This window comes from Podarcis melisellensis, assembly GCF_964234715.1.
Source record: "Podarcis melisellensis genome assembly, chromosome: 4".
Classification (NCBI taxonomy): Eukaryota; Metazoa; Chordata; class Lepidosauria; order Squamata; family Lacertidae; genus Podarcis; species Podarcis melisellensis.
The window spans coordinates 38,952,210-38,965,396 of record NC_138531.1 but is presented as its reverse complement, the minus strand read 5'-3'; the positions used below and the strand labels follow the sequence as shown (position 1 = coordinate 38,965,396).

General features: G+C 40.4%; 1 protein-coding gene and 1 long non-coding RNA gene across 7 annotated transcripts in view; both read left to right on the top strand.

Annotated features, from left to right (window-relative positions):
- LOC309368003 overlaps positions 1-13,187 on the top strand; it is a 371,432-nt gene that overhangs the window by 258,811 nt on the left and 99,434 nt on the right. The gene's annotated exons all lie outside the window — the stretch shown is intronic.
- GPM6B (glycoprotein M6B) overlaps positions 1-13,187 on the top strand; it is a 100,039-nt gene that overhangs the window by 70,929 nt on the left and 15,923 nt on the right. For 4 of the 6 annotated variants that reach the window (XM_081907687.1, XM_081907686.1, XM_081907689.1 and 1 more), the window contains exon 2: positions 3,962-4,081. The exons of the other annotated variants lie outside the window; for them this stretch is intronic. In XM_081907687.1, coding sequence (XP_081763813.1) covers positions 3,962-4,081 — 120 coding nt within the window. The remainder of the gene's footprint in view (positions 1-3,961; positions 4,082-13,187) is intronic. 6 annotated transcript variants of the gene reach the window in all.

The window sequence follows — 13,187 nt, the reverse complement described above, 5'->3', positions numbered from 1 at the left end:
CAAACGTTAGAGAGTGCAGTCATGGTCTGCACATGCTTCTATGCTCGAAGGTCACTTCTGCCAAACAGATGGCTGGTGTTTGTCTGCTTAGACAGTGCAAAGCACCTGTTTGGGAGGACAGGAGAAGGATTCATACCCCTTCCATCACATGTGATTGGTGCTGTCAGCCATCTCTTCAGCCATGCTGGGGCATCACCTGGTGATAAGAGTTGAACTTCCCCAAAGCATCGCTGCTTTTCTGCATGCATGGATTGCATCCGGAAAAGCTGTCGTACAAGAGGAGATTGCTTAGATCAGAGGGGCTCAAATAATTTGCAGAGGAAAATGTTAATGAAGTCAATACGCTTACATAATCTAAGTAATATTCTTATGGAAGGCTTTAGCTGTTGCAGCATAACCCTCTGCGGCATGCTGTTGAAACTTGACATTTATTTACTCTTTATGTACAGAGAGAGAGGCCCTTGCAACAGGTCCCAAGTGGTGCAAAATTTGGTCTACCAGCAGGGCTAGGACTGTGGGGCACAGGTTTGTGTTAATGGCACCCTCATCTCTTCCTTTTCCATGACCCCTGTTTGTAGAAGTACCTAGTATGATCTTCTTGCTCTGGTGCAGGAGTCTTTTCCCAGCAAGTGATGGAAGGGTGCAGGTGTAGCCTTGTGTTAGCACTGAATCTGCCCATATGTCCTGCCACAGGCCATATTAAAAATCATTTGTTTAAAATAAAGCTGTAAAAGGGTGGTTAAGTAATAGTACACCGTGTTTCCACTTTAGATTACTCCATCCCATCTAGAGAAGAGTAATGCCTCTTAATTGTGCTGTACTGGTCACTAGTTTCCTCAAGGAAAAACTACAATTCTCCGGGCCATAAAAGTGTCTTTAAGAAAGGGAAGGGACTGCAGGTTGCTTCCATGTTAGCCCTTTTTCTCTGGGATTATCATCTGCTGTTCACTCACTTTTGAACGTAATCTGGATGTTCTGTAAAAAAAGAGAGAGAGAGAGTGAACAAAGCTTGACCGTTCCGTGTGTGTGTGTGAGAGAGAGAGAGAGAAAGAGAGAGAGAGAGAGAGAGAGAGAGAGTGTACACAGGTTGTTGTTAGATCACTGCAGTGTTCTCCATGTTTTCCTCCTATGTCTCCTGCCCCACAATCTGATAAATTATGACTGATTTTCCTGCAATACAATGCAATGGCAGCCCCAGCCTGTCAAGTGTGGATACACAAAGCACTATTAAGATTTTTCCAGGGCTTTTGCGCCTTTAAATTAAACACTTCCTTTTTTCAGGTTCTTCCTGTGTAATTGCTTCCTGTTGATCCCAGTCTGAAGGATTTAATGAGTAATTGCCCGTTGAATAGATGCTCTGAATGTTAGTTTCTGTTCACGTCGAGAAACGAATAAGTACCATTTCACTATTAAAAATGAAAAGAGAAAGGAAATAAGTAATTAAAGTGTCCCCTTTGGTGGGAACATAAACTGACATCAGGGCAATTCAGAGAGGCTATTCAAGGAGTAATTGCTCACTAACCCCCAGCTGGGATCAATAGGAAGCAATAACAGAGGCTGAACTTGTAAGCAATAAACTATATATAAAGCTGGCAGGGCTGAATGGAACTTACTTGTGAGCAGGCGTGATAGAAATGCTAGTTAACATAGTGCTATGTTTTAATCCTGTGAGGAACCTCCATTTTGATTCTTCCTCCAGCAATTTGTGAAGAAGCAGTGCCCCAGTAATACTAAAGGACTCTAATGTGGAAGCAGTTTGAAGAAGCATAATTACAAAGCTCATACAGAGAGACAATTGCATAACCCATATATGCAAAAAAAAAAAAAAAATGCTGCGAATGATCAGCCAGCCCTCCATTTTCTTGTTTGAGATCATGGTCAGCTGCTGTGGCATCCATTGTGGGCCTAAAGACAGAAGACTGATTGTGCATTAAGCGGAAACAGCCACAGCTGAATAACATGGACATATGCTCAAGGAAATGTTGATGATTAGCTATCTAAGAGAGGATCTTTTTCTTAGACAGATATAAAAAGTGTATGAATCAAAAATAACGTAGTCCATGGTGGTTAAACTCCTTAGATTTTTGCTGCAAGGACTCAGTTTCTTTACCGAATCAGCATTGGCTTTATGAGATGGGTGCAGATGCAAAAGATTTCACTTCCATTTGAAACCCACACGCACTTTTAATTTTGTGGTTATATAGCAGCAACCGGGTTGATTTGCTTTTTATTCTCCAGGGAAATCTGAAGCAGTTTAGTTGCCTCAAAACCAAACCCAACTCAAGACTGATTTGCAAGAAGACTTGGAAAAGCCTGAATAGAATATTTAAAGCATACTCCATAAACACTGCACTGGTGATTTCACAACTTTTTTCATTTGAGTGGGATTTCCACTTAAACCCCATAGTAATGAACAGACATTGTGCAGAAGTAATACCATTTGGAGAGTTTGGGTCCCATTTCTCCATAAAACCTGTTGCATGCTCCTTAATAAAATTTTAATGTCTTAAAAATATGGAACCAAATACTAAAGAACAACAGTGCATTTGAGGAAAGGATCCATCATGTGTTGATCTCTCCACAATGGAAAACACCTGATAATGAAATGCCTTGGTGGGGTTTATCAAAAGCATCTTCCCAACATTCAGGGCACTTAGACTTAGATGTTACTTCCTAGTAGAATATAAAGTACTGCATGTTATTGATTATTGTTTGACAACTTCCAGCAGTATGAAGAGGGGGGCTTGCTGAAGATAATGCATAAAACTTTGGCTTATTTTTTAACTTCTAAATCAGCATTTAGACTTTTTGTAATATTTAATGATTTTTTTGTTGATTTCATTGCTACTAGGGATAGAGAAGAAATTTGATTTCGTTAGCATTAAATGGGAAGCTACCTAATTCATGCTCTCAAACAAATATGTGAACTGAAGCATAACTTTTCTGAATTTTGCAATGTGTACAAAAATGCATGTTAGGGAAAGCGTACATAAAAATGCCTATATTTCTGCAAATAACGTAGCATACAAATATGCATTATATATAGGGAAATTGTTGGCATAAATGTGCATATTAAAACTGCATACAAAAATGTGTTTATTAGGAGAAATTTGCACTAAAGTGCTGGTGAATTTCTAAACTGATTCAGAAAGGTAAAGAACTGAATTTAAGACAGGAAGAATGAAAAAGAGAGATTTCTTCATCCCTAATTTCTATTATTCTAATAAATAGTATGCTATCAAATTATCAAAGGAACTTGCCAGTGTACCCTCGAACAATTTTGCACAATATGCTACAGCTTTGCCTTATCTACTTGTTTTCTCAAGATGCTAACTGCTTAATACTGCAACAGTTGAAATTGTGCTTTGATATTTTTTTTTCCCTCACTCCATCTGGGAGTGATAATCTTGCTCTGCTGGGTTTAGTGAAAAGTTAAAAATAGTAAATGTGGTTTCCCACAATTAGGATAGAAAAAGTTGCTGTAATCTATCAGCTATAGAATGGCTCACTGCCAGTAAAGAAGGGAACAGAGGAATGCATGTGATAAAGGATGGAAATGCCATAAAAATGACTTGAGAACAGCATTCCCCAACCTTGTGCCCTCCAACTCCCATCAGCCCCAGCCAGCCAGCGGATGGGAGATGTTATCCAAAAAATGTGGAATGAACCAGGTTGGGGGAGGCTGCTCTAGAGTACTGGATGCTACTGATATGTCAACATACAAATTTATATGTTCTCTGAGGAATCTAGCAGGCTTCCTAAATTCTACTAATAATTGCAGCCCCTTCTTCTGATTGGTGTGTGGGTGTGGCTGGCTTCTGTTACGAAATCTCAGCATAAATTTCTGCATCCTTGCTCCCTTTCCTGCTTTCTTTATAGTAAATCTGAATTGAATAAAAGTACTTAAAGTAAAACTGAACTTTGCTGGAGACACTGACTTTTTACCACCTAAAATTGGCAGTGATCACCAGACCAGAAATGGAAATTGGCAGGTACCAATGGATGTACAGGAATTCAAGGCTACACCAGTACCATCATGTGCCAGCATTGAGAGGCAATGTTAGTCCTTTGGGGATTCAAGGTAAATAAAAGCCTGGGGTCTAATATCTTAACTGGAGAATTTAAATATGATAGCACCATAATAGTCATTTTCCTAGCTGTAGCAAAAATGTTCCTAAATATATATGTTGATGTGTCTGATTCTCACTTGGCAGGTTTTTTTGTTGTCTGTTTCAAAGCATTTGTTCCTAACTGTTTTACAGAGTAAGACATATTTTGCATCACTTACCTGGCTACTCAGAATAATCTTTAAAACTGCCCATATACAAAAAGTCAAATGGTCTTCCACATATCCTTTGCAGTCCAGATATTTGACTTCTGTGGTTCTCAAGGGAGTAATATAGCCTACTTTAGACTTTATTTACACCTTAGACTTAATTTACACTCATACTTGTTTCTTTGGGCTGTTTTCCCATTGGTTCAGTGACTGGTAGTTTCTGTGTAGAGGTTGTGAGTTAGGTATTCTTCATAGCAGCCAGCGCTAACTCTGCTCCCTATTGTTGTTGTTGGGCTCAAATGCCCATAAGTCCCAATCAGCATTGCTAACAATTATGGATGATAGGAGCCATATTTCAACAACAGCTGCAGGGCACCAGGTTGGGAAAGGTTCCATATTTAAAATATATAGTGGTTTTGAACGTCTCATCTGAATGCATTTTTGACCATGGCTTTCCTCCTTGCTAAAAGCAAACCTGCATATTTAATTTGCACCATATGCTCTTTCATGATTTTCCCCCTTCCAAATTCTTTTATCATCCTTAGTGGACAAGCAGGCCTGAAGATCAGAATATAAGCTTCCTAGCAGTAATGCATAAAGTTCTCTGCCTGCTGATTTGCTATGGCACTCATATTTTACAATCACTTTTTTTGCGGCTGGCATGAAACGTGTTATTTATTTCATTTTATTTAAGGCATTTCTATTTCACTCACTTATTAGCATTTCTAAGCAGTGCCTTAACTTGGAGGATGAAAATGTCCTAGTTTAAGCAACCAGTAAGAATGTATAGTAAGATAGCAAGGATAAATTTTAAACTGGATCTGAGAAAGCAAGACGAGAAGACAAATGATATCCGTGTGTCACTGACCGTCTAATGAAGTTTTGTTGTGCTTAGTCTGGTTTTCTGGGCAGCTTAAAAGCTACAGTAGCCTATTGGTCAACTGGATGTACAGTTCAGTAGATATTTTTTACTGAGATGTCAGTAATCAGTCGCAGATAAATAACACGGATCTGCAAACTATCTCTTCCTTCAGTAGCAGATGGTCTAGATTTTTAAAGCCTAGAAAAATAGCTCCATCACAGTCAATGCTTGCTTTATTATTGATTATGGCTTTGGGGTACATTTTGAGATATGTGGGATCACTGCCTCAGCTGGAAAGATATAAGAAAGAAATCCTAGATTGTGAAGGACAGACTTCAGTTTTGTGAGATATACTTGTTTTTCTTTTCATCTACCAATAGTAGCCAAGTGTTTACATAGTCAAAGGGAGCAGCATAAACTAGAACGGGCCTCTCATTCTCAGCCTTTTCACACAAAAAAGCACACCTGGTTTTCCACTAAGCTTTTTTTGTTTCAGCAGCCCAATTAAAACAACCTTTCCATTGTTACAGTAGTTAAAACAATTGGAAGTAAGAAACCCTTGACAGTAAGTAGGGTCCCAGCCTGTCTTTTGCATTCTCCCAACCTAGGTACTCATCTCCTGTGCAAGAGGATTTTGCCAATTGGCAAAAAATCTATTCAGGAAGGAACCAGAGAGGAACAGCTGGGAAAAATCACTGTTCTTACCCTGGGTAGGTGTTATACTCTGGAGCAGAGTTGCACCTTATAAAGCCACTGCAGGAGGGATAGATGGCAACTAATACTGGAATTTGGCTCCCCTTTGCTTTCCTTATAACAAAGAATCAGTGGTGGACCATGGTGTCTCAAATTTCATTGGTGCCTGCCCGACGCCAAAATCTTCCCCCACCCACCAGCCGCTAGCCTTCCATTGGATTTCGTGGTTGGGGTTCCTGCTGCAGCATCCTAGAAGCTCCATGCCCAATGCAACTGAACCAGTGACGATTCCCTAGATCTGCCTTTGAAATTGTGTTGGGGCCCATTAGTTAGGGCTGCTATACATCTGGAATTTCCCTGACATAGCTGGAATATGGCAGTCAGAAACAGTGTCCGGGCGGAAATCGCTTAAATGACCGGGAAAATCTGGACGTATGGAAACCCATGTTGGAAACCTAGATTTCTGACAAATTTCCTTAAAAGTAGCTCAACAACTTCTCACTCTTTTTTAGATGTTGCAATAAAAAATCAACAACTTTGGCCCAAAAATACGGCAACCCTACCATTAGTAAGGTTGGATAGTTGCACAAATGTCCTATTTGCCCTCCCTCTTTTCATACCTGGAGCAATCCATGATCCAGGTGGGAAAAACTGGAGGCAGATCTTTGCAGGGCATCTGGGGGCTCCCTACTAGTAGCTCCTTTCTCTTCCCCCATAGGATAGGGCTCCCACTCTATCTAGCACCCTCTACCTCTTCTTACACCAGATTGGGCAAACAGGGTAGACATTTTACTCATAGGTTGTATAGAATCTTCCCTTAATGAATTATCCCCTCATACAGGCCAGGTCTTTCACTGTTAACCGGTTTATTTCATTGATGTCTATTGTCCATGGACTCCCAAGGAGCCATAGCTGTCAACTTTTCCCTTTTCTTGCAAGGAATCCTATTCGGAATAAGGGAATTTCCCTTTTTAAAAAAGGGAAACGTTGACAGCTATGCAAGGAGCTGCTTTATGTTATGTTATGGTAGGCAAAGGCAGTGAACAAGCTCTGTCCAATTCCAGATGCAGATAGCTCTGAAGTGGTTTTAGATGCATGCTCTTGACTGCAAAATGTTTGACACAGTTGTTGATTCAGAGTCTCTTAAATTCTTCATCTTGTAAAGATTTCCTTCCTTTTTTCTTTCAGACTCAACATTCAGTTGCAAATGTGAGCAATCTCTTTTATGTGATGGGTTTCTTGCTAGGCTTAAATAAATTGTCTCCATCACAGAGTCATCTTCTCCTTGATCTTCTTTCAAAAACAAACTTTTGAATGGATTAGAAACAGAGCGCAGGGCTCGCATGTCAATGTATTTTTCATTTTTTCCACACTGACATAATAGTCAGCTAACCTTACAAAGTAAGGAAAGTTGGCAAAATACCCCTCAGTTTTAAATACAGATTTATTTTGAAGGTAATTTAAAATGCATCTGTGCCTTAATGAGTTTGAAGGTGTAGCTTGTGAAAGGGAATACACACATATTTATCTGTGTTGACCTCTGGATAATCTTCTACTTTATTGCTCTGAATGTTTTTGCTTACTGACAGAGATTGGTGTATTTCTTCCCATGTTACAGTCTGACTTTCCTAAAAGACCCAGTGCACTCACATGTTCTAAAAGTGATGTAATGAAGTGTCCCTGAGTGAATTCTCCTGTTCAAATATATTGGAAATCCTTTAAAAAGAAAAGAAAGGGGGGGGGAGTCTTTGCATATTTTTATATTATGCTTTGTATTATTTTATTAATGCTATTGCTTGATACAGGTTTGGCATTGCATGTATTGTGAATATTGTGGTATTGCATGTATTTTTAAAATAAAAGCAAATATGGAAGCACTTGAAATCTGCTGGGTATCCCAGACAGAAAAGTGGTTGCTTACATATACTAGTAATTTATGTAATGAATATAATGGGAAGCTAGCCCTGAGCTAACTCACCTTACTCTTTCAGTTGGGGGAGAGGCTTCTGTGATGATGCGTTGAAGTTTTGTCACGGAATGCACACTGTTGTGATCTTAGAATGGTCTCTGTGTCCTTTGCTAGGAAGGCTGGAGTTGGGTAGGACAGACTAATCCATCAAACACAACCAACAGCAAATAATACTAAAATACAATGCCTAGGCATGTGTGAGAGAAGGAATCCCACAATCCCTTTGCTTCCCTTTTCTAGCGATATACTTTAAAACAGGATTCTCTATCTGGCCTCAGACTATCCCCAAGCCACACCCGCTGCCCCACTCTAATCCCTAACCCTCATTTGCTCCTCACTTCCCTCTACAACTGCCTTCTTGACCACTGGACTTCCTATTGGTCTCATCCTCTCAATCCACCATAACTTACCTTTGCATGCAGGGGATGTCTCTAACTCACTGAGGGTTTGAGACCTATCGGCTACACTCACCTGGTTTAGCCGGCCAGTCGAAGCCATTCTCAGGGTGTGGCTGCTGTCACATGCTGACAACTTCAATAGATGACTGGGGGGAAAACAGAGGACAGGGCAACACTGGGGAACCAAGACTGAGAGGTGCTAATGATGGACTAGATGTGGTTACTAGTGCCATGCAGTTTCTTAGTGTGTGGTTCCTGGTTGTCTGAACCCTTCAAGTGTTGGTGCTATTTGAAGCCATGTTGTTGTTGTTGTTTGATAACCCACAATTTTAAGCATTTCTCTTTGGTGGGAGCAGGTTCTGAAAGGACATGTGTTCTGTGAATATTAGGTGTTTTGAATAAGTTGAGAGCTGTGGATAGAAAGCCAGTTTGATGTTCTACTGTATTATCATTGTTTGGGGTTATGTGGCCTGATTAAACAAGATGTTCTGTTCACTTCCAGCAGTTGCCCACCCAGGGTTCCAGGCTGCCTGCTGTCACATCTTTTAAAGGGCTTCTTAACCCATGTGCCTACCAGTACTCAGGCATGCAGCATTTACTTGCCAGTGGAATATAGGAAGAAGCTGCCTTAAACTGAGTTAGACCATGAGCTCATCTTGTCTATACTCAGAGGCAGAAGCTCTCCAGGGTTCAAAACAGGAATATTTCCCAGCCTTAGTCAGGGATTAAACCTGGGATGTTCTGCATGCATATCAGTTGCTCAACCAGCTCCCTTCCAGGCCATACAGACATAGATGCGTCACTGGTGTGTGGACACTGCATATGTTGGAGCAAGTATTAGGTAGCAGAATCCTTTTAATGGTAGAATTGCACACAAGGAAGAAGTTTATATTAGCCCAGCACCTCATCTATATCTATTTCGGGGGGGGGGGGGCTCACCAGCCACAAACTTACCCAAGGCAACTTGTTCCATTTTCTCCTTGCAGAAATATTTCATGTGGAGGAACAAAAGAATGTGGTATAGCCCAGGAAACTAATATTTTCAGCTCAAGGCTTTTCAGATTACTTAGCCTACATCTTCCTAATGCTCTGAGTTGACTTTCCTTTCTTAAAAACAATAATAATAATTATTATTATTTCTTCCTTCTCTAGCAGTTGATCCTAGAAGCAGTTAGGAAATGTGGGGAAACTAGTGAACTCTCATATTTCTCAAGCTATTTCCACAAAGTAGTGATATTTCTGGATTGCTACTGAGTTTTCTGTATCTTATTCCTGTGTCGCTTTGTTCTGAGAGCATTAGGAAACAGCATGGCAGAGCAATATTAGCAATAATAAATGGAACCTATTGGCTGAATAGATGTATAGCAACACACTATTCCTATTTCTCTCCCACCCAGCTCCAGTTTAAAAGAGAGAAATGTGCATATTTTTTTTTGCACAGTATACCTGGATGCCTGATGGAACTATTCTATCAATTACTTTGCCCCATGGAAGCAGCACCCATGTTGAATGTATATGCTGGAAGTGGCAGTGTATGAAATGGCTTCACTACAAATTAGATTTTTTTTTTTTATTGCATTAGCCGTATGGCCATAGCATAATATACATAGAAATAACAACATAAAATGGGGGTGGGGAGGTAAAAATAGATATCGTCCTAGCTCCTTGTCCTTGTACAATAAGGCTACTTGGAACTTCGTTTGATTGTGCGGCATATCAACTACAGCTGTGGTATTAAAGAAAAAGTTGGTGCCGCTTTCCTCTTCATCACACTAAGCAGGAAGTTAGCTGTCATCTCGGTAATCCAACAATCAGAATCCTGCAGAAGAAGGGACACTACCAATTTATGCATCTCCCTTCTGCCCTAAGGTACAGATAGGGCTGCAACAGCCGTAGCCCTCGCTAGGTAGGATGTTTGGCACAGGTCAGTTGTTAACAGTGGCTGAGGGGACAATATAGGAGGCACACCAGGAATTGTAGGATATGGTGGAGAGGATAATTGGGTGTATATTGGGGCAGGGAGAGGAAGGGGAGCATGAGAGGGGAGAAATAACAGAATTTGTGAGATGTGTATGGTAGAGGAAGAGAGAAAGTTATGGGAATTTGGGTGGGACTGGCCAGGTATGGGATCCCCACCCTTTTGGTTTTTTTAAAGGCTGTAAGGAATGGAAAGGAAGGCATCAAAATAGGGGAACATGTTTAGTGAGGAAACACTGAGTATGCAAGAAGATACTATGCAGAGGAGGGAGGTTCAGGAGCAGGAAATGGCATTAGAGTGGCATAGAATGAGCAAGCCATACAGAGGTGAGAGCTTGGTTTGGATCCAGAGACTGTATTGTGATTAGGACAGAGAGGCAAGCTGTGTGGACAGAACTGCTTGAGAGGCTTCGCAAGTCGTTTCCGTATGTTATGGGTAGCGAGTTAGGGGCCCATACCTTTCAGTGCTTTGGGGCCCAAAATCCTTAATTTCCTGATGATCAAACTAACCATAGCAACGGGATATGCTGTTGAATTTACTGTTCTTTAGATAAACGTTTGGGAGCTCTATAAAATACAGTAAACCTGCAGCTTTGAAGTTCCTTTTGAAAGGAGTATGTCAGAAAACATAAATGTTTTGGAAGATAATTGAGCAGCAAATTTCCTCCTGATGTTTCGCGGTACCTTGTGTTGCAAAATAATTTAACCTTTTCAAACACAACACAGAAGGGCTTATTCAGCTTTGCCTTGCCACCCCAGAAGGGGTAACATTGTCCTACTTTCATCTCAAGCGAATGGATCAAGAGGTCTCTTCTTGCTTATGTTGTCTCAAGTGCTGTATTTTGAGCACTTTTGATTATCTAAACCAGCTAGACTTGAATCAGTGTTGATGTCAAACATTAGATCAGCTTCTTCCATTTTACAGGCCAGTCTAGGTCCTTCTCTCTCTCAGCTTATTATAATAGAACCCTCTTTGTCATCAGCTGCCAGCTTCATGGCGCACTAAATTTATCTGAAAAGGTTCAATAGGAAAAGCATGTAGCTTAGTGTTTGCTGCTTCACTGTTTGTAAGAAGGATCCCGTTATCATGATTTGAGACAGCAGAGAAGCATTATTGCTGCTATCAAAATGGAAAGATGGATATGATTGGTTTTGAAGGTGTACAGCTGATAAATGCAACAACTTTGGCCTGCAACAAGCTTGAAAATCTAAATGAATTGGTATGTGTCCACCAATATGAAGCAGTCATCTTCTGTGGCCACTGTTGTAAGCAGCACCTATGTTTCTGGACAAATTTTCTTTAGGTATATGGTGAGCAATCACTTCTGATTTCCAACTTCCCCAGCCTACAATTAATCATGCTAGTTTTGTCATGAGGACCGTAACTGTATAGTACTGTGTTTATTTTTCTCCAACCATTATCCTTCATTTGTCACCTTGGATGAACTTGCTACCCCAGATCAGTGTTCAAAACTTACTCAATGTGAGCCCATAATATAGGATGCCCTTCCCATGTTCTCCCTTTCTGGCAAAGTTGTTTGACAGCATAGCTCAAAACCAGAAAAATATTGCTTATTATTTGTTATGCATTCAGTTTCTTATCTGCCCTTCACCATAAGGTCCCAGGGCAGGTTGCAGCCATTTAAAAATACAATTTTAAAAATAGCTTAAAGCAAACTGATAATGAATGCCCAGCTGGTTCTCGATGGCTCTTACAAACTGCTTGTTTTACCTTTGCCTCTGAGTGTCTTTCTGCATATACTGCCACAAACCGTTCTGCACCAATTATTTGGGAATGATGAAGGAACAGGGCTTAATCCTTGGGTACAAAATTGAAGAGCTGAGTTGGCAAGTGTATTGAAGGCAAGGGATTCAGGGGATGGGAAGAATAAGAGAGGTTCAGTCATCCTGAGGCCACCTCCTGCCAGGTGTCAACATGTTGTAAAGTTGGAAGTTTCTCCAGCCTGAAACCCCTGCAGAGCATTTATTCACATGCTCACAGTATTTATTTTATTTAATACAGAGACTTCTAGTTAAAGCATTACATTTTATACATGGCTAGAGATAGTGTTCCATAAGGGGCAAGGGCAAGGGCAAGGCTAGCTTCTCATTTAAACTTACAGAAAAGCTCCTTTCCCAGCTGTTTGAAGGTCTGCCAGTAGTTTAATACACTGTTCCACAGAATCTACACACCATTTCACATAATATGATAAACTGTAGATTTATATTGGAGCTTATGAAACAAGAGTTAGAACTTCAAAACTCAGTATTTCTATTAATTCAGGGCCAACCATTTGTTGGTAGGGGAAGCTTTGTTTACTCTTGAATTTTTAAGACCTTCTTAACCTGCAGGAATGTTGCAAACTTTTTTTAAAAAAGTTAAATAAAACCATAGAGTGTGTGATTGTTTTGGTGTGACAGTACATTTATTGTCTTGATGTGTGGTAGTTATCTGTTGGATGCTCTTATACATTTGGAAAATGTCAAGAGTTTCCCCAAAACTCAAGGTTTTCCCAGTGGAGGTGGGCAGCAATCTTGACTGAGGTATTTAGAACTCTTCTTGACATGCTAATCAACCCATAGTGGCTTAGAGCATCCGAATAGTTCTCCGTGTAACTGTGTTGGGAGAATTGGGAAGGCAAATCTCTTTACAGCCAATGGCTGTAACTTTTGGTCCCCCTAATGCTGTTGGGCTTCCAACTCCCATTGGCTTCAGCCAGAAAAGCCAACATCCCGTCAGGGATTATGGGAGTTGCATTTATATATTTGTGGAATTTGCATTCCGCCCTTGGACCCAAAGGTTCCCAGAGGGGTGCATAATATTATAATATCTAAATCCAGACAAAAAATAATAAGAAAACAAACAATTACAAAAACAAACAGAAAACACACACACACAAGCAGACAACCAAAATTGAAAACAATCCAGCAGCTGTATCTGGAGAGTCATAGGCTACCCACCCTCTCCTGAACAATGTTTGTTGCTTTGGGTAATAAGGTGAGTATGGGCAA